The following is a 26,912-nucleotide window of genomic DNA, read 5'->3' on the forward strand; positions in this document are numbered from 1 at the left end:
GATATGTTAAACCTGCTTTTGATATTTGGAATATTTCACATCGACAACAGGTAGCTCTAAAACATTATATTTTCCTCCTTTCCCGTATTGGTATAACAGAAGCCTTTTATCAACCTCAATTTTTAGCTCCAAAATGCATACAAATACAATTAAATACAATCAAACAATAAAAGGTCATAGACAATTTGACAGCTTTATCTCTTCACTCTAGTTTTGCCCTGTATGTACTGTATCTCAGTGAAGCATTTGTATTCCATCTATAAGAAGTCCTGATAAAGTTATCTATTCATCTGACACAATGTGACTATCTTGTGTCACACAATAGACATATGCTGCCACCATGTGATGAAGATCTGAAATGCAGTTAAAGAAAGCTTAATAACACCAAGAAAGTAAGTACCGGTACATTAAAATGAGTATAATAAAGAAGATTACATGTATTTTTAACTATAAAAATACTATCTTTACATACCTTAAGACGGTTTGAAGTGGTGTGCTGGATAGAATCATTCCTTTGTTAAATACACTTCTTATATGCATATATATGAACTACATCCCCTATTACATCTCTGCCTATACATATCCTACATATAATTCGCATTTCCATCATGCTGCAGATATTTTTTTCACTTTGTGAGATTGTCGCTTAGGCATGTCATCATGACAAATATGGCCCCGAAGACACCTATTTCAGAACTACTAGAGAAGAAGTGTTGAGGTCGAGCTTTGCCAGGTGTTAGTATATATCTTGTTTTTCTGTCTTTGTTAACTTTAAAGTGTTAAAACCATGCAAGGCAATTTTTTTCCTTTTTTTTTATCAAAGGATTACTAGTTTAAAGATGGGTGCACTGTACTCTGAGGGAGGGCGAGATATGTTATTTCCTTTTTCATTATTATATTATTTCTGGCTAATAATAAGCATTATTGAATGGAGCCTGAAGTTGAATATTTTTATCAAAAACACTGCTGCTTCTTTGTATTTATATGCTTATGACAATATATAACTTACATCTCAAAAAACATAATTTATTAATGAAATAAATTAATCTAAATGATGCACTTCCACAGGTTACCTAGCTAAGACTGCCCCCAAGTGGTAACATTAATATTTACAGTCTTATTGAACTGGGCGGGCCTCTTGTCCCTTTGGTCCCTCCCTTGCATAGTGAGGACCCTGACGTAGACATTCGAGGGTAGCAACAGTTGCCTCGAGACCCCGTCGCGCCACAGTGACTGTAGCCGTGGAGACAGTTACTTACCAACGGGCGCAACACTCAGCAACAGCAGCAGCAGCAGCATCTGGAAGTCACCGAGCGAGTGGGAGAGAGGGGAAAGAGAGCAGTGCCAGGGTATAACTTTTCACAAGGCAAAGGTGACTATTATCTTCACAGCAATCATGTGCTAAGTTTTTCTTAAATTTGGAAAAAATGCTCTGTGGTCAAGTGCTTTGCTAGCAGTCGTGGTTATTTTCCACAACTGAACTTTCCCTTCTTTGAACGGCGTTCCACTCTCCATTTAACTGACGTTCACCTATTGCTTGGCAACAGCTTTTTGTACCTGGTAAAATATCCGTTTCCGCCATTCTTTTTATTTTGCTACACTTTTCTTGAACGTTGTACTCGGCGTCAGCGTTACTCAAACTCAACATTGATTCACTTGTTGCTACGTTGTGGTGTGTGTGTGTGTGTTTCGAGCTGTGAACGCACTCAATCCCAGCAGGATGGATGGTAAGGCTACCAGGCAGTCAAGCTACAGCTAATGCTAACTCAGACAACTAGCAGCATAACTGCGAGTTCAGTCAGTTTAACCGTTTGTTGCGCAGTTAGCGTCCGCTCTGTCTTGTTTGTCACATTACGGAAAAACGTATTTTCTTGTTGTGTCTTTCTCGAGAACGTAATTTTCAAGCAGGTGGACATTTGGCTAGCTAGCGTTAGCATCGCTGGTCCTGCTGCCCAAACTGCAAACTAACGTCCGCTGCGAGCAAGCGTGAACCCAGCAGGAGGATAACTTTCCTTTCTGCTGGCAGTTTGCCAACACCGTTAGGCAGTCTTAACTCTCACATTATATTGTTACATTGATTTTAAACATTACGCTGTCGAGCACGGATATAAGAACTTTTACCGGCGAGTCGGCGACATATGAAGTTCGCCGTTTGACTACAACGTTATCAAAGTTGGTGCTTCCATTTGTCTCTATCTCAGGAGAGGAACTACTCTTTTTTTTTTAAATCTGTTAACGTATGTTACGATTTAAATGAGAAAAAGTGGGTACTTCGCAAAGTTTTAATGTTTCAGAAATTACTTGAATAACTGAATATGTAACAGCTAGGTGGTGCTACGATGGTTCTTTTACAGGCTACGGCTCTGTTTGGTTTGTACAGTCTCTTGGGTGAGATATTTAGTTTAAAGTACAGTTTTTTTTTTTTACATGTGCTTTCGAAACTTGCCATTAAAAATATACACTAGTACCCTTGACATTTCCGTAATGTGATTTCTGCCTTCATAAGGCAGAAATAATGAATGATTTTACCCGATTTGTCTCCTCTCTCACTCATTTCATCACAAGTAGTTTAGCTCCATCTACTAATCTTATGCCAAACTCGTTGAAAAGACCTAAAGGCAAATTGTTTGCTAATTGCCAAGTTGCACTGCTCCATTGTTTGGGTGGCAGGTTTCATTAGGTTTGATGTTTGATCTCTTTAAAGCTGAAGGCTCATATCAAACAGTGCCATAGCAATAATAAGAAACCAAGGAAATGCAGACCCCCAAATGATTTTAAATCCCCCTTTTCATTAGCTTTACATACCTCGTTTTTCTTCTCTTGGGACTTAGTCTTTTTTGTCCCCTGAGTTGAATTAATTCTAATGGACTATCATTTCAGACAGCAATCAGGTGCTCGGTCATTTGTAATGTTTGCTAGTGCTGCATCAAGAATCTCTGCAGCACTTCGATTCTCTAATTAAAACCCTCTCTGCTTTCCAATTAATTGACTTATTTCATTTATTTACATAAAGTATTTATCTTGTAAAAAAAGAGATCTGAATAATATAAGGTTTTATGCCATTGATTCAGCCAAATATTTATTTCCTTTAATGTTAAAAGGGGTCAGAATGCAGTACGAGTATGGTTAAGTTAATCATACTCATTATTTAGGCTGCATTATATTTTATAAAGACATTTTTGTGAAGCTTTCTACAGCTCTATTTGGGCTATTTGAGGAAGGTGTTGAATGTGCACTGACAGAAGACTTGGCTGGATTTGAGTGTTAGAGAAAGAAACTTCACTTTGATTGGTCTGACAACTCGCCGCAGCTAAAAAGAAAATAAAGAGATGACAGCGCTGCATATAACCCCCACCAGCATGACATTGTTATGTTTACATAGCAACTTGATATACAAATACACCCAAGTCATGGAAAGAAATGGGATAGAGTGGGCCAGGGGCTGAAATGTTATTCTTTTAAAAGTGAGTGTTTTTAATCTGGTTATTTTCATCTCTTTCTTAAGAGTTAATAGATTTGGCTTGCCTAGAGGTAGGTCAGAAAGAAACGCTGCTCAGAGAGGAGACAACGTGGAAAGTAGCTGGTAGTATGCCAGTTATTTGGGAAAATCTTATTTGCTGGTTGTATGGTACTTGTAATGTGTATCTATATGGGCCTTTTTTGGTCTAACCGGCAGCCTATGACCATGATCGCACAAGTACCATACTGATCTGTCATTTACAGAAATTGTGCTTGTTCTTTAGAACTAACCTCTATGGAAAACTGGAGTTTCTCGTATGGTTGTGCATAGAAGAGTCCACCGCTACCCGTGTGCCATTTTGAGTGTTAATGGACCCGTGTGTGCAGTACAGTTCAGCTATCAATAGGACAGCTGCAGTGGTCTCTTGGACAGCGGGTGACCTGACACAGCTTTTGGTCACATGTTTTGTGGGGGTGTGTCTGTGTGTGTGCACATACATGAGTATGCTGTGTGGATGTGCTTGTGTAGCCTATGTGTGTTTGCTCGTGCTGTATTTAGTTTGTCTTGATGAAGCCTTGTGGTGCCTCGGGGAGAAGTTCTCTATCCAATAGCCCGCCACACACAGATCCTTCATTGCCATTGGTTCTGTCGCTGCCGTTTATAGTTGATCACATTCTAGTTGCATATCCCTCCTGCTGCGCTAACTTGACTGCCTAGCTTTTACACATCATTTTATTGTCTGATATTAACGTATATTTAATGGGCTGTCCCATAACATCTCAGAAAATCACAAAGCAAAGCAGAACAACTGAGAGGAGAATCCCTTGTGGTGCTTGTTAAGTGGAAATTAATAGTGCCATTTTTTTCACATGAAATGATACAGTTTCATAATCTTTGTAATTTATTTATCCGTGAAGAGCTTTATATTTGACTTAATGTGCTGTTACCGTTTAACACAATTGGAAAGGTGTCCTGAGGACTCTCACATCACGTCTTCCACTTAAGAGTTTTTAGAAATCATTGTAGGTTTATGCTGCTAGGATACGGAGAAACAAATCTTGTCTATACCAAAACATTTTTGCCACTGATTGGCCCTCGCACAGTGGCAACAAGTTGAAACTCATTGTGAAATGAATTTTTTTTCAGTCTGTCTCTTCTATCTGTCTGTGTGTCATCACAACATTCTCAACATTCCACCTGTTTGTATCGTAGCTACACAACTGCTAATTAAATGTCCTGCCACAAACAGCAGACAAGGCAGTGACATTTGCATTACAAAAACTGACCCCCCTCTCTCTTTCAGTCAAATATAGTAGCAGCCCCCCATTCTCTCCTCACTTTTTCTTTCTTTTGTAGTGTTTTATGCTAGGTTGTTAAGAGATGTTTATTTGGCTTGAAAACAACTTCTGTCAGTATAACTTGCTACAAATTAAATGCCAAAGATTAAGTTCTAGGACAGGGAGATTTGACCAGATTTACAAATGAGTATTAGACCCAGACAGTAGTTTTGAATTTAATTAGCTGGGTCTTCAGCATTGCTTTTCAAAAGCTCTTTAATTAGGAGATTTGGTGCAGAGGACGCCATTGTCACATGTGGAAACAACCCAGTTTCAGCTAAATGGTGGAAGTCCTTTTAGTGCAGTCACCCCTTCCTGATCACTGAGAACCCTCTCTTCCCACTCACTAGCTTCAAAGGTGATGTTAATGTAGCAAGGTTCAATTTAAATGAAACATTGTATGCCATTTGTTTTCATGTTAAATGAATGGCGTAGGTGTTGCCTGACTAAAGAGTGTTACACATTGTAACCTATGTAGGTCTAAAAAGTGTTGACATTTTTAAATCAACAACTTGAAGAGCACCAATTTGCAGACAGGATGTCAACTGCATCCTGTCACCACCTTTTACTGTACGATCTATGAATGCCATCTTGATGCAAATTGCTCTGCAGGAACACTTGTTAGGTCTTTAAGTCATTTAATGCCTAATGTTATGGAAATGACACTGAATAGGCTTTGCTAAATTAGAGAGTAAATGCTGCTGATATTATATGTTGATGTCTGAAGCATGTCACTGTATAAGGCTGCAGAAAAAAATAGAGGTTTCTGTATGAAAGGTTAAATCACAATAGTTATATTGCATGCTAGTCTGATTATTCATATAACCCTAAATACTTAAATCCGAGTGATGCCAAGTATTCAGCATGGTGCATTATTTACTGCAAAAACAACAGACACTTGGATCTGTCTCATAATTCAAGCATGAACTGATGAGTCATTATTTGTGTCAAGTAGTGCCTGCAGGTGTACTGTACCTACAGTACGATGATTTTCCGAGTCATATCAGTGCCAAGTGAATGCTTGCCAAAAGGACAGACTCCTCCAGGGCAGCCAATCGCTTATCTCGGGTTCATGGGTCAAAATTCACACGGCTCACTGCCAGCATCTGAGGTCATCGTTGAAGAATGTGGTTCCCTATAAAAAGAAAACTCCACAGGTTGGAAACACTCATCTTTGAAAGAGTATAGGAAGGCAGATTACAACAATGTTTGGAGTGAAATAGTTATACTTCCACAGAATAGGCTTCAAGTCTGGGTTAGGCAAAAGCGTTAGAATACCTAACCATTCCAATTTGTCAGCCTCGGCCATTGGTTTTGAATTGATAACAACATATTGTTCTATCTATCTTTGCATTTTTATTTATTAGCCTGATAGTTCGTTTTATGAAATTGGGTTAAAGGTAGGCAGTGGCCATAGCAACAAGGGATTAGGTGGTAAAGAAGAACAACATCTAGGGTCCTTTTTAAAATGATAATGATTTGTTTAAATAAGAAAAAGAAGATTTTGAAGATGGTGCAGCCTTGGCAGGGGCATGTGCTCTCTGAGATTTTTTTCTGGATTTGTTATTATGTTCTGGGTTGTCATAGCTTTAAAAAGGGTCCTCATCCTATATGCTTTGGATCTGGCTATAACCATATTTCACTTGAGATTTTAGCTATTTTTAACATGTTGTGCAAAAACAAACGTCCTTGAAGTGAATTAAAAGATCAAAATGTAATTAAATGATCAACTGTTATGTGTTTTTGGGTATGCCGAACACTTATAAAGCAGTGAATAAAGCGTTAAAGCAAGAGTCCCAACTGTAGTATCCTGCAGTTTCTCCTTAGTCACCACCGTCTCCTAAAGCAGCCAGGTGACTTAAGTAAAGTCCTCTCCTTTGTGTCATCAGGCAGCCTTGGATCACATTAGATAAATAGCCGTGAAAGAGAAAGACGCCTACTCGTATGAGAATAAGCTGATTACATTTCCAGTGTTGACCATCCCTCCCCATCCCTTCCCTGCTCCTCTTGTGGTGGGTTTTCAAGTTTTACTCAATCTTTATCTAGAGATGTTAAATACTAAGGATGAAGGCTGGGGGTGGGTGGGGGGGCAGTGGAAATCTGGAAAGGGTTAGAAGAGGTTGGGTGTTGGGGGAGGAAGTTGCTAGTGTAGAGCTTGGGCGAACACACAATCTCCATGGCAACGGTTTGATCTTTCTCTCTGTGGCTGTCAGGCCTGCAGCACACATGGTGACGGAGTGGACAGGTTGTGCTGATGACCGGTGTGGGGAGGCGAGCTGGAGAGGGGAGGGGGGCACTTGGATCAGAGACAGTGGTCTGTGCCCCCTATTCCTCCTCTCATGCTTTCTCTTTTTCTCTCTTTCTCTCTCTCTTTTTCTCTCCCCCTTAAACTCTGCCATCTGCAGACCCCAAGAGCTGCTTTGATTGGATTAGCCATGAATTAATGAGACAGGCTTGAAGAACAGCCTCTGTTGTGGAAATCTCTTATCATATCTTAATTCCCTCTTTGTGTGAGCGCGTGTGCCTCTGTGATCTTGTAGTTTTTTTTAAATTAAAAAAACAAAAACCCCACCCCACATCTCAATGAGCTTGTTTTGCAACAAAACATGTAATTACCAAATTAGGGAACACATGTTAAAGCTTCATCAGACACCTGTTGCTCCTCTCTTTTATATTAAGTTTGACATATGCATTGTGCTGATTGCTTGTTCTTCACAAATGTCCTTTTAAAAGCTACAAGCCACTGTCTCTGCTTAATTAGTTTTGTAAAAAAAGCTGATTTACCATCTTTCCTGTCCAAATAACTTTAGAAAGACTCAACTTGCATTAGAAGTGTTGTTTTTGGGTAACAAGAGTGTAAAGCAACCTTGAAGAATAGACTGTTGTCTCCCTGATGACTTAAACATTCGCCTTCTTTCGAGCACTGAGTAGTTACAAAAACAGGGCACTTCACCCTGTCCTCTTCAATCAAGTCTAAACCAGCAGCATTAGTCTGTACATTTGTCTATAGCTGCAACACGGAGATAAGTCTACCTCCATGTCCCCATGTGTCGGAAATTATTAGCTTACATAGTATTTATTGTTGTAAGTTTCTTCTTAGCGTGAGATAGAGGGATCAGGTGGGGGGATGGCATTGTTTGGTTTGGGAAGTATTCTGTTGGTTGCATAGCAACAGGCTCCTGGAAACGGGAGTGGACGGTGTTGCCACTAGCAACCGTTGTTGCTCTGCAAACAATGTGGGCCAGTGCAAACATGAGCCAAGACTGTGGGCTCCTGCTTTTAATTGAACATCTGTATGTGTTTTTCTCTGATTGAGCCTTGTTGAAGTTAGATCTGTCAGTGACATATGTTTATATCTTGTGAACATTGTAGATTATAGCATTAGTTAGGTTTTGTGAGTCTTTGGGGTTCTTTAAATGTGTCTTTTCTTGTTTCCGTTTAGCTTTTGAAACTCAGGTAACTCTTGAAAGGAGGGGCAGTTGTTAATGTCGTAAAGCGCTCATCTGGGATTTGGCCTGAATGCAACCAGGCTTCCAGAGCAGACATGAAAACAGACTTGTGGCCCGAGACGCCAGCCCAGCCAGAGTAGCAGTTTTGCAGCAGTGTTCCATGTCTCCCACTGTGTCCTACCTTTGTGCTTTTCAGCGCTGCTGTGGGGAATTTGTGTGGCTTTGAACCTTTCCTTAACACTAAGCAGACTCCTGTTTACTTTACTCCTGTCTGTCCCCCTCCAACAAAAGGATTTAGTATAATTCACCATACATATTAAAGCCAGTACCTTTAGCTGAGCTTCAACGGCTGAAAACGTGCCAGTGAGTTCTCTAGTTCCTTATCCATCACCATCGAGCCATGCCACCCACTCCTTAATGGCACGAAGAAGCCTGCAGGCTTGTGTCACTTCCTCTGGTGAAAATGACAAGTCTGAAAATAAATGATGAGTTTGTTAGGTGCATGTATAACTCAAGTGACTCCCCATAGACAAATTCCATGCTTTAGCATCGCAGGGGCTTTTAAAATGAAATGTTGACTCCTTGTTAGAATCATTGTGATTATAGGCTTTTGGTACTTTAATAACATACAAGAAAGAAGTGTGAAGAACATTGTAATGTGAGAGTCTCTACATGTAAGTGCTAATTGTGCCCTGTGCTAACAAATACATTGAAGGCAACAGCTCAGATGGCTGCTCAGGGTAGACTGGATATGGTAGGACCATGTGTTTGTCTGTAGATTGACACATATCAGACATTTCAACATAGACCTCCTCCACTCAGGCTGTTAGTCATATAGACACAGCAGTGTCTTTGCCTGTGGCAAAATCTCCATCTATGGAAAATGCCAGTGGTGGCACACCCAAATCTGATGTTCTATTTATCTTAAAGGTACACTCTCTGTATCTATCTTAAAGGTATCTTGAGTTTGACAAAAGTTGTGCTGCATGATTCTGGATACAATGAGAATCATTATTTTATTGTTGAGATCTGAAGCAAAACCATTTTTTAGTTTAATATTTACCCTTTCAATCTCCTTTTTCCTGTGGGAACGGCTTGGTCATGTGTGGTAGATGTTGTGGTAGTGTCTGACAGCTTCTTCATGTTGTATTTGGCAACAATTAGTTGGTTGAATAAATGAATGGTGTTATCCTGTATAACAGTTTAACCTTAAAAATGTTCCACAACAGAAGATATCAACTTTTTTTTGTGTGAACATTTAGGTATTACTCTTCCTCTCTATCACCTGGGGGGTTTCTTGATAGTGACTCATTTTGCCCATATTGTTCTTATCTTCTCAAAGTCTAGGGCAATATACATCAGCGTGTGTTTAGGTGTTTTTACACAAAATATAAAGGTTTGATCACACTGAAGGAGAAGGGTGTTTTTAATTCTTATGGAAGTAGAAGTTTGATTTGAAAAAGTTTACTAGCTTCAGCTGTTTAGCCACATGATACATTTGAGTTTGGAGAGCCAACAGAGTGCGTTTCTGTTGCCTGTATATACAAGCTTAGCCTCCACGTTACTGCAGCCTAAGTGGTGTTTGTCAGATCTCTCTCAGTGAAATAAAACAACATTGTAGTGCATGTCTTGTGGTATGACCAATCACAGCATGTCTGGAGCTGGATTTGTCTTGCAGTCTTTCTCAGTAATGCTCCCAGAGAACACCATCCCACCGTTTACCTTCTGATGTATCCTGTTGCTCCTGGATTTCTACTAATCAATTCAACCCACCCCCCAACTGTGCCGTATCTCCCTCTCTCTTTTTATAATCCTCCTCCCCCTCTTCTCTTTGCGGTCGCGCTCGAAAGTTCCTGTGGAAGAGCTTTATAAAGGGGGGGAAAATAGAGGAGTGAACGGGGAGGGAGGAGGGAGTTGGGGGTGGTCGTCATGGATTCCTCACCATAGCAACCGACAAACGTTTACAAAGCATTGAGGAATTTCCTCATATCAGCTGGATTATTGAGGCCCTCAGAGAACAGCTCTCGTACCAAACTATCGCTGGATATCATCAGGCTGGAGCCCCACTGCCATTTTCATCTTTTTCCCCCTTAGTTTTTTCCTTGTTTGAGAGAGTGGGGAAGTTGTTTTTTATCCACTTACTCCCCCTTGCAGTTCCATTCGTCTCTTGACCCTGCCTTACTCTCGGTCTTTCCCTCTCTATCCTACAAAAAAAAGAAGGGGAAAAAAAAAAAAGAGAGCTTTTGTTGCACTCCATGTTTAGTTCCCCTTTGCTATGCTGTGCACATTGTCACCCAGTGGAAAGCCGAGTGGCGGAAGTCCCTTTGGTCCTAAGCAGGAAGTTCAGTCCTATTGGTAACTTCAACTACTGTACTGTAACTTTCCTGTCGATCTGTCAGCATGACTAGGAGTGTCTGTACAAAACTGTTGGGCTCTTTATATTGACTGTGATTAAGGCTAAAGGTGGGCAGCCTCTGAGAGTTTCACTGACTCAGCTTGACTGGTTAAAGCCAGAAACCCCCTGGGACACAATGGATGCCATGGAGGCTCCAAGAGAGAAGGGGTGGTGTCGAAGAGCATTTGTTTAGCATGGCTGTCCGTGTATAGCCAGTGTTACCAATATGAGGGTTTCTTCGGTCTGGAATTAAATCCCTCCTCCTGTTTTTTTTCTCTCGTCCACTTCTTCATGTCTCCTCAGCATGCAGAGCTCCGAGGGAGGGTCAGACACCACGACCAGCGTGGCAGCTCTGCGGACGTCATCATCAGCTCAGGCCCCTGTGGTACAGCCTGTCCCAGCCTCCCAGCAGGTAGGTTATTACCTCTACTCCACTGCAACATTAATTACAGGACAAATGTGGAAAGTCTGTTGTGAATTAAGTGTTCCATCTTTTTTATTTTCAAATATAACATGTAAAGTAGTTTTTATTTATAAGCCTAAACCTGCTTCTCACAAAAAAAGATCTTGTGCTTGGTGTCTGAAATGAAATGGCACTATCAATGGAATACACACACAAAAATGCACTGCCTGGCAGAGAGCGGTTTGTGCAGTCATTTATGTTTATTATATTGGCACAAATCTATCTGCACTAGCTTTAAATATTTGGGGGGGGGGGGGTGTTGTTGACATGTTTGCCTGTCTTGTGTCGACTGTCATATGTTACCAATGATGTGTGTATGTGATTGTACGTGGTGCATACCTATGTAATTGAGTTATGTCTTGTATCCACACAGAGGGTGCTGGTTCAAGCTACAGGCTCAGCTCAGAAAGGAGGACAAGCACAGCAGCTTTCAGTACCCAGGGTTCAACAAGTCTCTCAGCAGGTACACAGTGCTGTACATACTATACAGTGCTGTGAACAAATACTTGTACACCCCTTGAGGTTTTACTTTCTTCTCAGTTAAACCTATTTTGACTGAGCCTGAGACGTATAATGTTATCTTTTTATAATTACGATTTAAATAAGAAAAATAAACATATTGCCTGTTTCACCGGGACTTTTTCACTTGTCACTTAGAAATGTTTTGTCAACTTTTCAACTCATAGGGTTAGAATTGACATGAAAGCTAAATGATACAATATGACCGGGGTGATGCGGGTTTTGCTTTAGTAAACAAGTTAAACAGCAACCAAACCTTGCTTGTGCTTAACACTGAATGAAGATCCCAACACGGCAGCCCATTCATTCTTCCAAAAGCTGCTCTTCCCAAGCATGTGCCAAGCTGTTTCTCCTGCTTCCTGTGCTCCTCATGGGTGTGCCAAATTGTCTTTCTCTGGCTGAGCCTGGCCCACTGCCTGCGTACATGAATAACATGAAACTAACATCTTATACAACTCTTGTAGGCTTTCAAATAAACCTTAGCTCAAATGGTTGGTATATATTTTAAGTGTGAACATTTCTCTAAGCTTTACTGCTGCTGCGTTTGTGATGATGTTTATGGCTTCTCTGCATCCAAGTGTGTTTTGTTAACTTGCTGCAAAGCCTGCTGGTTCCTGGGCACTTGAACCAAATCCCAACACAAATTCTGTGTTTAGGATTGAATGTGAAATCCAGGTGAACTGACTGTCTACTATTAGCTGTTCATAGGTACCCGTCTTATATTTCAGGGTGAAATATAAGACGGTAAACCAATAGCAGATGGACAAGTCATTACCTGCCTTTCGTCAGTTGTATTCATCCTTGTATCGTTCTTCATGACACGTGAAGTTTGTAGAACCAAGTTTGTCTTTATTGAACCAAATGTAGGTCTTTATCAGTTCAAGCTTTCATTCTTTTGTTCAGTTTCAAATTATTTGTCTCCCCGTCGCCTTTTAAGTTAACACACTTATTTTGCTAATCAAGTATTATAGAACTTCTACAAAAATAACCTTGGTAGAACTAAATACAATAGGTATAGAATGTAATTGTAGGTGATAAGGTTGAGGCAGTTATTTTGATTATCATGCAAAAACCAAAGGTGTATCCAGAGCTTTTCACTGCACCACACACACACGCACGCATGCACACACGCAAACATGCAAAAGCCTACACTCACAAAAAAGTATTTTCATTTCACTGACTTTTATGATAAAAAAAATAGTCTGATTTTTTAATTATAGTCGCAGTTTGTTTTTCATTTGCACAAATAGGGAGTTGGGAAAGAAAATGTTATTCCTGATTTCAATTTCCTGTCTGTCTGTAGGTTCAGCAGGTGCAACATGTCTACCCATCCCAAGTCCAATATGTAGGAGAAAGCGGAGAGACTGTTTACACCAATGGAACTATGTAAGCAATGTTGTATTACCCTACAATTATTATTAGGGATATGAAATATGTTTTTCATTGTGTGGCCTTAAGAACAATACAAAATATAGTTGAATTCATCCCAGTGAAGCCAACATAATTACAAATAAATAACAGGGATGTTACCATGTCAGAATGTAAAACCATAACAAGTATTTTCTGTGCCGTTTATTAGTATTATAATGTAAATGATTTATTGTAAAACAAGACATTCTTCAAAGTGTCTTCAATTTGATTCTAGCATAGCCAAATATTTTAATATCAGTTATATTTTTGTCTGTATAATCGCAATGATGCACTGTATCAAATTCATCAATTCCTGCGCTCTTGTTTTTTTAATTAGAATTTGAAAAACCTGAAGACTGTAACTGCTCGTCATCTGCTTTCTAAAAATGTAATGTAGCATCATGATTGAAAGACATCGCTAAATGCTAACTGCAGTGATCTCTCCCCAGCCGGACAGCCTACTCCTACAACCCCGAGGCCCAGTTGTACGGGCAGGGCAGCGGGGGCCCCTACTTTGACTCGCAGGCGGGTGGAGCTCATGTCACCACGGTGGTCTCCTCTGCCAGTGGTGGGGTGGCCCCTCACGGCATGGTGGGCATCGCTATGGATGTGGGCAGCAGCCACATAATTTCCAGCGGAAGCACCTACCTGATTCATGGTGGAAGTATGGAGGGGAGCCGCAACCACATATCACACTCATCACGCTCATCCTCCGCTATGGTGAGCAACTCCCATACCAATGTTTTTGTTATTCTGATGCACTCTTTCAAATCTATTGGGATTACATGTGGGAGTGAAAACAACAGCCAAACTGTTTATCAGAGGTTTGCACCCGCCAAAGACTGCATGATTACTTTTTTCTTCTTCATCCTTAACTGCCATGTGGTGAAATTAAAGTTTTTATTCTTTTAAGTACGTAAATAAGTTGTTACTACTAACTCCTAGTACTACAAGGCTTACTGAGCAGAGATCCCCACTACCATATGGTGTTGTGAGATGTACACTGGTGATGACTGTTGTTACCTGAGTCCAGAGGGCCCAGGCTCCTGGACGAGAGCACACAGGGTTTACAGGAACCTGAGTTGGGGCCTCCTGGCTCTGCAGTAGCAGCACAGGGCAGAGAGCCTGTGGAACCAGGACACTGGCTTAAATAATTCAGCGCTGCCTTGTTTCAGAGGTTTTCACAGGCACTTGAGCGCCCTGCGAAACAAAGCAACCCCTGGGGCTCATTACCATTTGGCCATGAGCCCTCTGGAGCCTTCTTAAGGCTTGGAACGTTGCCTGCTTCTTTTTCCTTTTCTTCTATGTCTCCAGTTTGGCTGCAATAGCACATATCTTTTCATTTTGACTTTGGTTTTCTTCTACGGCTCAATAGAGGGTCCTTGGTTTTGTCATTCACTTTGCCCGCCAGTTGGACTGCATTCTTTTTTTTTTTTTTTGTGTCCAAAGAAAGAATAATATGCCTGTGTTTAATATCATGACACTCTCTCTCATGTTGTAGCAACAACTAACTCTCTGATTGTTAGATTTTCATTCACATTGTTTACATCTTGGGGGATGGGTCTGGTTAGGCATTGTTGACCTATTGTCCTCAAACTTGACGTGACCTGTGCCCCTGTTTGTGGTTCCTATTTGCATACATTAGAGTGTCTGACTGCAGACCTTCACTGAGCAGCTTAACCCCAAAGTCCCTTGATTTGCATGCTTTGGTCAGCCTATAATGGATCTGGCTGCTACACTGACTGATTTCATGGAAATGCAGAGATCTGGCTGCTTGCTAACAGTCTAATTTCCTTTATCTGTTTTAATTTGTTTTTGTGTTTTTCTTCATATACCCCTGCTTATTTCTGTCCCCTTCTCTTCTTCTATCACTCTCCCTCTCCTGCCTCCTCCCTCTTCTGTGTCCACTTTATTTCTTTTTTTTGCATGCTTCTTCTTTCTTTAGCTTGAAATGGCGATTGAAAACCTCCAAAAGTCTGAAGGAATTGCAAGTCACAAAAGCAGCCTGCTCAACAGCCATGTAAGTCAACCAGGAACTTTCTTTAAAAAGGACATGAGGATAAAGAAAAAACAACAAACAAAAGCTGAACATTGAGGCAGTGTGTTCGACTTGTGTACGCCACGTTAAACACACTACCTACTGCTAGCTTAACTTACTCTGCACTGTCCAACTGAAACGTAAATTGTCTCAACACATTTCCATCCTTCATCTGAACTTGCACTTGCTATCACTTTTTGCTTAATAATGCATCTTTTATATATTTCTTAACACCCTGCATGGACTTAAATTGATTTCTGTATGTTTCACTTCTAAGTACACCAAGACATGCACTCAGTGTCACACAAGCTTATTGCAATATAACTTTTCCCCTTGTTTGATAATTATAATGAAATTCAAATACAATAATTAAGTAGTAGTGTTTTATTACATCCATAGTTTTACTCACATGGATTACAATTATTTTCCAACATTTCCATCTTCCAACCTCATTTAAATTTTGAACAAGTTGTATAAATCATGTTTTAAGGATTTGCTTTGAATATTTATAATTTGAGCTTTTTATGTAAATTCTCTATGATTGGACCGTTACGACAGAGCAATGACAGAGCCCCTCTCAATATTGACTTGAGATTTATCCCCTTGAATGAAAAGCACTCTTCAGATGTTTGGAGTTTTCACTCAATCAGCCATTCTTTATTCTGTAGCCAAGGCAAGATTAGAAAAATAGATTATAAAGCATCGTCACAGCTGGAGTGCAATGGTCTCTTTGGTCTTTAACCTCCTAAAACTGGTGTTTTTGTGATGTGTGTGTTATCTGTCTTTTGATGTGTAAATAAGATGCCCAGCTCCTCTTAATTTCTGGCCAGGAGACTACCACAGAGCAGAGTGTGTCCCCTGAGGATCACTGATTATGCAACTGTGTTCCCTCTGTGTGTTTTTAGCTGCAGTGGCTGCTGGACAACTACGAGACAGCAGAGGGAGTGAGCCTGCCGCGCTGCTCCCTGTATAACCATTACCTGAGGCACTGTCAGGAGCAGAAGCTGGATCCGGTCAACGCTGCCTCCTTCGGAAAGCTCATCCGCTCGGTCTTCATGGGCCTGAGGACACGCCGCCTCGGCACCAGGTACACAGGAAGAGATGTGGCTGAAGCCGACCATGCTTATCACAGTAATCATTCATCATAATCCTATACAATCAACGATGTGAAGAGTATCATGATGCTCATTGGCAACGGAGACTTTTTGATGACCGAGGATAATAATAGTGATTGCACCTGTGACTCGCCATCTCCTCCTCACTGTTTTCTCTCTTTTCTCTCATGAATCTAACAGAGGCAACTCTAAGTATCATTACTATGGCATCCGGGTGAAGCCTGACTCACCGCTCAACCGGCTGCAGGAAGACACCCAGTACATGGCCATGAGGCAGCAGCCTGTCCACCAGAAACAAAGGTCAGCACTGTCTGCCATCTTGACCTTTCTTCACGCATTTCATTTCATTTTGTTGGTTATTTGTTCTCATGGCAACACATGTTTTGTTTTTTTCTTTATGATAATCATGTATGAAACAATCTAACTTTTTAAAACATTGACCATGTGACAGCTGCCTCACTGTCTCTGCTGTGTGCCATCTTTATTCTCAATCAGAGTTTTATTACCAAGTAGGTTTACACATAAGAGGAACTTGCTTCGGTATAAGTGGTTCATACAGAGACACAGGAAGAAGAATACGTAACCAAAAATAAAAATGGTACAATTATAAAAGCTAAGAATAGCACAAAACACACACATCTGTTATCTTCTCTAACAGTTTGTGATGTCTTTTGATTTGACATTTTCACTTCCTATTTTCTTCACCCATTTTCTAGTTTCTACCCAAACATTAGAGCTGCATTCAATACTGCATAATGTTTTCATTTATTCAATGAATTGACCAGTAGCAGCTATGTGGCAAATATGTGCACGTATGCATGTTCCTCTTTGAATACCAGCTGACCAGCTCTTGTTCTGAGTTCTCATTTTGATGGTTTATTGCACTTAATGTAAGTGGTTTTAAATAAAAGTGCCAGCTAAATGAAATCTAATATAGTAATGTAACAGATGTATGAAATAAAGAAACCACTCCTACTCTCCTCCTATCCCTCTCCTCCAGGGCATCTGTGACTTGCATTAAAGGTGACACACGACAAGAGAAGGGAAAAAAAGGCATTCTTGTCTACTGGCAATTGGGAAAAGATTCAATCACCTTTAAACACTTATGTTCTACTGCTTCTTCAGTAGGTTGTGTGTATACGTAGGTCACTGGGGCTGACATATATAAAGGTCACTGCTGCCATGTACACTAGTTATTGGATTTGAAACTAGACACACTCACAAAACTATCCCATCTCTAGGGATACAATTAAGCACCAATGGAAGGAAATATAACAATTAACCAAAACACTGTATGCAAATGTCATTTTCCTTAAAACACAAACTTGAAATTTGACTTCTTAGCTTTTTTATTGAAGGTGGTATCACCTGAGCGTTTTCTGTGTGGTTTTCATTGAAGTGAAAACCGGACACTTTGTGTTTGTAAGTCCTTCAAAGCCCAGCTAACATACATGTCTCCTCTTCTCCCGTGTGTGTAGGTTCAAACCTCTGCAGAAGGTGGACGGTATGTCTGACAGCCTGTGTGGGAGCTCTCAGAACTGTAGCAGCACTCCAGAGCAGTCCGTGGCTGCTCAGAGCCAACACCACCAGCAGTACATAGGTGAGCGACACGGCATGCCCACTAATGTGTAGCAATGCTTTGTTGATCATTCTTCTGACTTCTTTCTTTATGACTGCTTTCATAACAGTACTAGATTTGTGTTCCCTGATTTGGCCACATGTTGTCTTTACTTTACACATGTTATTACAGTCACACTGGTACAATGAATAGATAGGCATTGTGTTTGTAGAGAAGATTATAAAAACATATATTATTTCTTTCTGTTTGGACACTTGTGGTTTTATTTATTTATATTCTGTCTCTCGAATATATTTGCCTTTGATTCACACACATACACAAGTGCCAGTCTGGGCGTGAGAGTGTGTGTGAGTGATGAAATGATTGACACCTGTCTATCTTTTTTGTCATTCAGATACGTCCCACAACTTGCCTCCATTTCCCTCTCCTGACTTGGGCACCCAGCCTCTGCCTGAGCGCATCAACATGAATGATATCAAGAAGCTGCAGACGCTCTACAGAGAACACTGCGAGGTACAGCTCTACGAATATCTCACTGAGAATACATTGACCTGTCAATTTAAATGGCTTTAAGGGGAAACTGCTTCAATTCTGTTTACAGGTCTTTGGGCTGCCAATGTGAACATAGTTCCATAAAGCTTGTTGTGTAAAGCCGGCCTCAAGTAATGTCACATGTTCCTTCATTACCATGAACGCTGACACTGATTCAGAGAAGACCCTGCTGTTGTACACACTCACCAGAGCAGCAAATGTGTATTATTCCGCTCCTGAAAATAGTCCCCAACAAATGCACTCCTCTTTGAGTAACGATTTTCATAAAACTACATTGCCCTGCTGATTAAAAACCATAATCAACCTTTTGTAAAAACCTTACTCAATATCGTGACCCATTTTTAAACCGATCAAAGAAAGTACAGTAGGCAAAAGTATTGTAATCATTGTTAGTTTGAGACCATTTATGGAATCTGGTTTGATAAAGCGCATCCTGAAAAGGGTCCTACATTTTAAAGCAACTTGCAGCAGGTGAAGAACTGTATTAGGAAATCCTATGAGGAAAGAGCTATGAAGAAAGGGCATATTGCATAACGACATTTCACAGGTTGAAGGGCATACCTCCTGATCTCTGGGCAGGGACTTCAGTAGGCAGACGAACAACCCAAGGATGAAACGGAACAGGGGGGAGAATAGAAATAATATTGAACCCTAAACATTTTTGGAGGCTCCACAGGCCGGAGAGAGGCTATGATTAAAGCTGTGAAGCTCTGGCTTTATCATATTATCCCTGCCCTCCCCTTGTCCAGCCTCACCACGCTCCCTTTGTTCCAGCCGTCTTTTCATCTCCGTGCAGCTTTCAAGACATGCCAATTAACCTTTCAGCGCGCTGGGTGGACATCTTGGTGTCTTTGTGGTGGCCTCCCCTTGGGCCTTTGTGCTGCCTTGTCTGTGGACAGGCACATGGGCTCCTGCCTTTGTCTGCCAGCGCATTTCTGTCACTCTCACAGCTCTCATTGCCTCTGTGTGTTTAATGTTTATGCATTTCACTTTTTTCTTCTCTCCACTTTTTTGTTTTGGGCCAACAGTGACCTGTTAACACATTAGCCAAGGCTTAAATTGACACAATTAAAAGTTACAACACAAATAAAATAGTTTTCTTAAGCACAAACAAGATATTTGACTTTTTCTGTTTTTTTAACAGGGCTGTAAAGGAACTTGTATCAACTGTCAGCAATTTATTTGTTAATGTCATGGTAACAACAGCAACATATTAAGGGATCAGCAGTGTCATTAAATAAACATTTCAGCAAAAATGATTAGGTGTTTAATAAAACTCTGAGTAATAAATCACACTGTAAACCGCAGTAGTGTGTGTGTGCTCAGATCCCAGGGTAAGATTGGGGAATCTCTGCCGCAGGCGGCTTTCTGCGTTTTGAGCATGTGTTATTTCTCCTCCACACTTTTTCTTTTTTCTTTACGGCAAGTTGTTTTTCCAATGTGGCGCAAACTGTGGTGGCAAAACGCTCTTGTTCAGAGGGGATGGGGAATTCTTCTTTTTGTTTTGGAGTTCTGTGTTTGACCTGTTGCTCTAGGCAACCGTAAACAAGGTTGTCAAGGCAACGGCTGCAGAGGAAGCAAAAACATATCATGTGATTAAAGCCTACAACTGCTGTGTAACAAGATCTATCGGCAAGTGCATGTCCTGCCAGAGAGAGAGAGAGAGAGCGAACAGAATCTCTGGGCACAGATCATACGCTTTACTCTCTGCGTAGAAATGGAACTGAACAAAAGAGTCTGCCTCAACTTCTGCAGCACTTGTTCTTAACTTTTACTAATATGAGAGTTTATCCTTTAACTCTCTTTTTATAACCAGGTTTTCTCCGACCCAGCCCTAATACTGTTGTTTATCATTTAGGGTCCCCAGCCGGCTTCCTCTGCACTCTTCATTGTTCCTATGCGTGCAGTGCACTGTGCTTTCTAAGACACTCATGCATATGAACAGGAAAGAGGAAATCACATGGGTTAGTTTAGGTCATTGCCTCACCACTAAAAGGAGGCAAATGCATGCATACATCTACAAGACTAATCTGCTCTACAAAGGATTAAAAATAACTGGGGGGGGGGGGGGAAATCAAAAAGCTCCAGATGAACGTGGCCTTTAGGATCCTCGGGTGATTAATGTGTGGAGCTGTGTTTGAGCTGGCTCATTGTCTAACAGGAGGGCCTGCAGTGAAGGAGAGGCTGCTCGCCTGCCTGCAGAAACTTTGTTGTGTGTCTGGTTGCCATGGTTGAGCTCTGTGTGTTTTGTCCCCTCTTCCTCCCTCTCTTCTCCCTCCCCCCCTCCCTCGCTGCTCTCCTGCAGGCCACTCTGGATGTGGTGATGAACCTCCAGTTTCACTACATTGAGAAACTCTGGCAGACCTTTTGGTATTCAACACCGCCATCTAGTGACGGAAACACCTCCATCTCCAACAGGTCAGATCACAGGGAGAGCTGCACCATGAGAAGATAACCACCAAGAGAGAGGGAGAGAATCATGCATGTTTTTAGTGAAGTTGTGAAAGATAAATTAGTAATTAAGTTCATTTATTTTTGTATTCATTTATTATTATTATTTAATTAGTATTTATTCAAAACGGGTTGAAGAATATGTTTGTAAATGCAGTTTTGTAGGTGTTTGTGTCTGTAAGTTGGTAAAGAATATCCATTTATTTATAATGGGTTATGTTAAAAAAAATCTATAAGGTATGATCAGAGTAGTCCAAGCTCAATGCAGTTTTCTATTTTAATTGCAAGTCAAAGTTTTAAAGTGTTTAACCTTTCTGCTAGATGCTAATATGTTTCCCCCCCCCCCCCGTGTGCAGTGACGATGACCTGGACGGTGTGATCCCCAGAGAGAAGCTGCTGGCTCTGTGTAAATATGAACCAATCAGACTGTGGATGAGGAGCTGCGACCACATCCTGTACCAGGCTCTGGTGGAGATCCTCATCCCTGATGTGCTGCGTCCTGTTCCCAGTACGTACTATTCATAATAAATGTCATTCTACTGCAGTTTTTATTGAGGTGTACAAACATAAAACCAACAGGTAATCAAATAAAGAAACCTTAAATCGGAAAAACGATGCAGAACAAAGAGAAAGAGTGAACATTCTCATTGGTCTATGCATTCTCAGTTTGATCAATTGAAAGGTCAGCCATAGCATTTAATGATGTGTTGAGGCAGAAATCATGAGGTGTTTGAGGGTAACGGTTGATTTCTTTCAGTTTGTAATCCAGAATGTTCTGTACCTTCAGGCACTCTCACTCAAGCCATCCGCAACTTCGCCAAGAGTCTGGAGACCTGGCTGACCAACGCCATGACCAACTTCCCTCAGGAGATCATTCGCACCAAGGTAACTAGAAAGTTACAACGGGTCATTTAGTTCATCACCTTTCCTCACTCCTACAGCCTCAATAGTTACCGGTTATCACCTCATGAGGCTGCTTTATGATGTTACTTTCTATAGTAAACAGACTTATGTGCCTTCCTCTTTGTGCTGCAAATCATTTTTGAATACAGTGAACAGATTTGGGTTGAAGCTGAATATTTTGTTAGACTAAAACATTGCACCATTTTGGAAATTATTACATCGATCTCTTTTTAAATACATTGTTTTTTGAACCCCAAATAAAACTTTATAAAGAAATATTTAAATCTTCATACTATTCAGTGCAACCTTAAACAAAATGTAACTTCATCACAGAATCCCTAGAAACCTAAGCTTGTTGAAGTCTGGCATCATTTCATCATAAAACCTTGAGAGATACAACCGTTCAGGATGTGTCATGTCTCCATGGTGCAGGTGGCGGTGGTCAGTGCGTTCGCCCAGACCCTGAGGCGGTACACCAGTCTGAACCACCTGGCCCAGGCGGCCCGCGCCGTGCTGCAGAACACCTCCCAGATCAACCAGATGCTCTCCGACCTCAACCGGGTGGACTTCGCCAACGTCCAGGTATCATGTCTTCCCTGTTCATTTATCATGGAGACATCCTGTTTAAACTCCAGACGGTGCCCTGTAGACTCTCTGTATTTCCCGTGGGTTCTTGCTCACTGTGGTGGGGTGTGCTTGTTGTCTCTAACAGGAGCAGGCCTCATGGGTGTGTCAGTGTGACGAGAGTGTGGTCCAGCGCCTGGAGCAGGACTTCAAGGTGACGCTGCAGCAGCAGAGCTCTCTGGACCAGTGGGCCACCTGGCTGGACAACGTGGTGTCTCAGGTCCTGAAGCCCCACCAGGGCAGCCCCAGCTTCCCCAAGGCTGCACGCCAGTTCCTGCTCAAGTGGTCCTTCTACAGGTAGGAGGAGGGAGAGTGAGGCAGGTTATACAACAGAATAAAAAAAAACACAGAATGTAAAACATCCTTTCCCTTCCTGCAGCTCCATGGTGATCAGAGACCTGACCCTGCGGAGTGCAGCGAGTTTCGGCTCTTTCCACCTGATCCGCCTGCTTTATGACGAGTACATGTTCTATCTGGTGGAGCACCGTGTGGCGCAGGCAACCGGAGAGACTCCTATAGCCGTCATGGGAGAGGTAAGAAAGAAGATATTTAAAGCAGCTTTGGTTTTTCTATAAATACTGAAAGGGCCTTGAACAATATGGTTTAACAGTTGTTTTGTTCCGTTTCATCACAGTTCAGTGACTTGACCTCCATGATGCCCTCACTCATGGAAAAAGGTAAGCCTTTATTATTTACTATTATTTATGTGTAGTAACAGTACTTTACTAAATGGAGAACAATAATTGCTAGTTGTTGAACGTCTGCTTTAACTGAAATGATACATCTGCTCTCTAGGGTAGAGCCTCAACATTCTTTTGTTGCTGCTGGGATTAGTAACGGGTCAAAGACCTTTGTCTTCAGGAGGAACCGAGAGTTAAAGGGTTATTGCTGTTACAATCGCAGATGACAAACTGTTTCCACTAACCTATAACATGCACACTGTACATTTTATATTTAACTGAATATTCCATTCTATGCACACTTGATGTAAATAATATCCTGCTTATATTGCGTTAACAGAAAATTGGCCCTTCATAGTGTTTTTATTTGTCACAGTTTATAGATTTTTTTTTTTTTATCTTCACGGTCATCTGTATATTTGTCTTACTCTCTAATGCTGGTTTATTTCTATTTCTATTTTGAGATATTTATATTTTAGAATTGTTTATTTCTACTCTTTTAATGTATTATGTGCCTTGTTTTGTTTTATGCTGCTGCAACACATTTTATTTCCCATATTGGGATGAATAAAGTTCATCTGGGCTGAAGTCGAATAGTCCATTTAGCTTAGGAACCTCCCTAACGGAGTGAGATGACCCGGAAGTCCCTCAGTGGCAGCCATGATAAGTGCCGTTCGAATTCTCTAGATGAAAGGAAAGGAGGTTTCAAACTTCCTTTATAACCTCCTTTAGCTTAGGAACCACTGGACCTCCCTCACCGAGAGGAGAAAATGGGTTAGGGTTCACACAGAGGTCAAGGGATAGACGATAGGGATAGACGTTAGGATCTGATCTTTGGACTATTCGACTGCAACCCTGATCTTATCCTCCCTCTCCCTGTGCCCTTAGACGCGTCCTTCTCCGATGAGATGAGTGACCTGGGCAGTGATGCTGACGCGTCCAGAGGGCCGACTGAGCCGGCCGTAAAGAGAGAGAGGATCGAGCTGAGCCACCCTCTGCAGGAGATGTGAGTCCAGAGGGGCCGGACTGAGACAACAGGGACCAGCATCTCTGTCTGAGAGGGGGGGGGGCCTTTAGGGGCCCTTTGGGACGCAGCGGCACCCTGCGCTTCTGCAGTTAGTGTGCAATGTATATAAAGAAGAAAGTAGCAATTTCAGCCCCCCCCCCCCTTTACTAGCGTTTATAATAACGGTGGTCTTTCTACCCGGAAGCTCACCTTTTCTTTTCTGTTTGTTTTACTCACAGGGGTGTAACACAGGTCTGATTTTCTTTCCGTTTTTGTTGCAACTGTGAATGACTTTGTGCAGTACCTTTTTATCGGATGTGTAACTTTACGCGGTGGTGTTTGTGATTCTCCTTCTCTCTCTTTTTTAACCTTAAGTAGCTGTGCCATAGTGTCATTTGAGTGCCTTAGATCGCTAACCTTGAAACCACCACTACAGATGTCTATCTGTCCCTCAGCTGTGCCTCTACCGCAGTATGAATGTATCGTCTCCAAACCTCAGACATTCAAAGCACCTTTCACATTATTTAGGTGTGTATAATCCTTGTTGCCTCTGCTGCAGCTTGCAGCACACACACAGACACACACACACACACACACACAGACAAACATGCAACCTACTGACCCAAAGGACCTTCCCTAAGTCGCCCCCCCCCCCAGCTCGGCCACAGTCAGGCTCTGTAGGCCTCGTAGTGTCGCAGTAGTCAGGAAGGCAGGGAACTCAGTGTTACCTTGGCTGTGTAAGATGTTGGTTTGTTTACCTCAATAGATTTATATGCTGTTTGGCTCAGATGACATGAAGCAAGTATAAAAAAAAAAAGTAAAAAAATGTAGCCACTGTTGCAGTTTGTGTCTCCCACTTCTGTTTCCTTTCATGTAAATAGTTTAATCCTGTGATTGCTCCTGCGTGTTTTGTGAGGATGCATTCAGGGACTCATGTGTTCAGCAGACCTGTGGCGGGGCACTCACCCGCCGCAGAGTAGGGAAGAGATCCAGAGAGATCCACTCAATGGAGAAGGGATGTTAAAACCCAAACTGGAATCCGGTCTGTCTCGATGAGCCTCATTTTCTGATTTAAAAAAAAGTGGTTGTACATTTTATCTAAAGAAGATAAATCAATACAGGACGGACCTGTAAAACCAAAACTCCTACCCAGAAAGAGGATCTCTGCACACGCTCCCCCATTTCAGAAACTGACCTCATGCTGTTACTCAGATTAAAGTCTTATGTTCTGTTTTTATTAGATAGAGAAATACCGTGCGTTATTTGGGGAGTTTGTCCATAATAAATTATATAAATATATATATATATCTTTGTATGATGTAGAAAGTGTGTGCTCTGCGGCCTCGCTCTCTTCACACTGTGCTCGGTTGGTCACATTGTATCAAAAGAAAACGCTTTGATGTGTAATTGGCTAGAATGGCGTTTGTGATAAACTTGTTTCCAATCTCAGTTTTGCGCTACTAAACTGTCACGAGATACATTTCTATTTATGAGCTTTTTTGACATCAGCTTTGTGTTTCAATGGTTTTGGTTGATTTATTTCCCCCTTCGGATGATTTTGTTGTAGCGATGAGAATCCTTGAGCTTGAGTTTATTAAGGCTTTTTGTAACTTGTGCCTGTCACAGTAATTTGCCTTTAAGTGCTTTGGAGAAAAAGTAATTTCTGTGTGTACTTTGTAATGTTTTGTAAGGCTGTTTTAGATTTTTGGCGGAGGATTATTTTTTATTGAACTAGATTTGGTTCTTCTTACAAGTATACTGAACCCTTATTTTTGTGCATTTTTAAACCTGTTCTTGACTACACTTTAACTATCTAAGGACAGATGACGGTCTGTAATAAACTGCATAGTTCAGCTGTATTTTGTACTTGGTCACAATGTGTAATAAATTGGTGTAAACCAAAAAAGATTGAGCACATTTATTTTTTTATCAAACATCAACATCACAAAACTTCTATTCGAAACAAACAGCTGATTTACAAACATTTATTTTCTAAGGTTTGGTAGAAGATCTCTTGGGAAACTCCAGAGATTCCCTCCGTACAGTATAATTTAAAATTCTAGTTTCCATGGCAACTTATTATTCACATGTTTTTCTACAATTCAAGATGAGTTCTGACATCTAGCTCAGTTTGCAGTCTCAGAACAGGGAACAGGAGATTCAATACAAAAAGGCAGGACGACTGAGTACAACACACACAACTTAAGTTAGAGGGGAAGAAAAGGCTTGGTCCTCAGACAGCAGGACACCGTCAGAAGTAAGTGCACATCGTCCTTTAAGGCTGATCCGTTTTCAGTCATATCTTTCTGGCCTTCGATTTTGAAAAAGTGCAAAGTTCTGGTCCGCAGCGAGGGTCCTCACAAGGAGCAGCCGGCCAGGTACTTCCCTATGGAACAGCAGGAGATGAGCATTAACCCAGAGGAGACGTTCTGCATGTGCAAACTCTTTCAGCATCAAGTGAACTGAATGACCAACAGAATATTATATACATTATCATTTCTGTTCTCCCTGCAGTATACAAAGCACTTGAAGTGAACTTGCTTATGCTACAGTAAGCTACCTAATGAATTGCATGACTTTCTATATTTCATATACCTTACGTCTTTGTTTTTTAACATGCTCAAGTTATAGGAACTTATAAATATTAAAGTTATTTCAATTAAGGGCTAAAAAATGGATTAGTATCAGACAAGTTACTAAACTACAAACTGATTTTAGTGCTACAGCTAATGCTTATTTTCATGTCTTTAAAAGTAATGGTATAGTCTGGTACAATAACAAAGAATGTTTTTAGTACAATAGGTCGTAAAAAATATTTTAAACGAGTGTAGTAGTGTCTTTATGTCAGCATATAGTATTCATTAAATGTCAGAAAAATATTATACATATAGAAAAAGTAATATTATAGTATGTAATAAAAAGGTAAAAATA

The 26,912-nt window shown here is 41.0% G+C and overlaps 2 protein-coding genes across 7 annotated transcripts in view; one reads left to right on the top strand and one right to left on the bottom strand.

Annotated features, from left to right (window-relative positions):
• The first annotated feature begins 1,171 nt into the window (after positions 1-1,171).
• Positions 1,172-25,893, top strand: rfx2 (regulatory factor X, 2 (influences HLA class II expression)). 6 transcript variants are annotated; one of them, XM_034146947.1, is made up of 18 exons: positions 1,172-1,372; positions 10,945-11,053; positions 11,478-11,567; positions 12,927-13,009; positions 13,483-13,753; positions 14,979-15,053; positions 15,977-16,158; positions 16,367-16,486; positions 17,665-17,786; positions 18,160-18,278; positions 20,623-20,735; positions 21,125-21,276; positions 21,556-21,653; positions 22,104-22,253; positions 22,384-22,592; positions 22,675-22,828; positions 22,906-22,972; positions 23,864-25,893. In XM_034146947.1, exons 2-18 carry the CDS (start codon positions 10,946-10,948, stop codon positions 23,983-23,985), a joined length of 2,235 nt encoding a protein of 744 aa, XP_034002838.1. In that variant the 5' UTR covers positions 1,172-1,372; position 10,945; the 3' UTR covers positions 23,986-25,893. The 6 variants fall into 6 exon arrangements, with proteins under 6 accessions (XP_034002838.1, XP_034002841.1, XP_034002842.1 ...); XM_034146948.1 differs by having other exon boundaries at positions 1,173-1,372; positions 22,930-22,972; positions 23,864-24,118; XM_034146950.1 differs by lacking the exon at positions 14,979-15,053 and having other exon boundaries at positions 23,864-24,118.
• The window catches only part of fcho1 (FCH and mu domain containing endocytic adaptor 1), a 51,663-nt gene continuing 50,635 nt past the window's right edge, over positions 25,885-26,912 (bottom strand). Inside the window, 1 exon segment of the mRNA XM_034146946.1 lies at positions 25,885-26,367. Within this exon segment, the coding sequence (XP_034002837.1) occupies positions 26,339-26,367 (29 nt within the window). The 3' untranslated portion in view covers positions 25,885-26,338.

Source organism: Trematomus bernacchii, unplaced genomic scaffold (assembly GCF_902827165.1).
Source record: "Trematomus bernacchii unplaced genomic scaffold, fTreBer1.1, whole genome shotgun sequence".
NCBI lineage: Eukaryota > Metazoa > Chordata > Actinopteri > Perciformes > Nototheniidae > Trematomus > Trematomus bernacchii.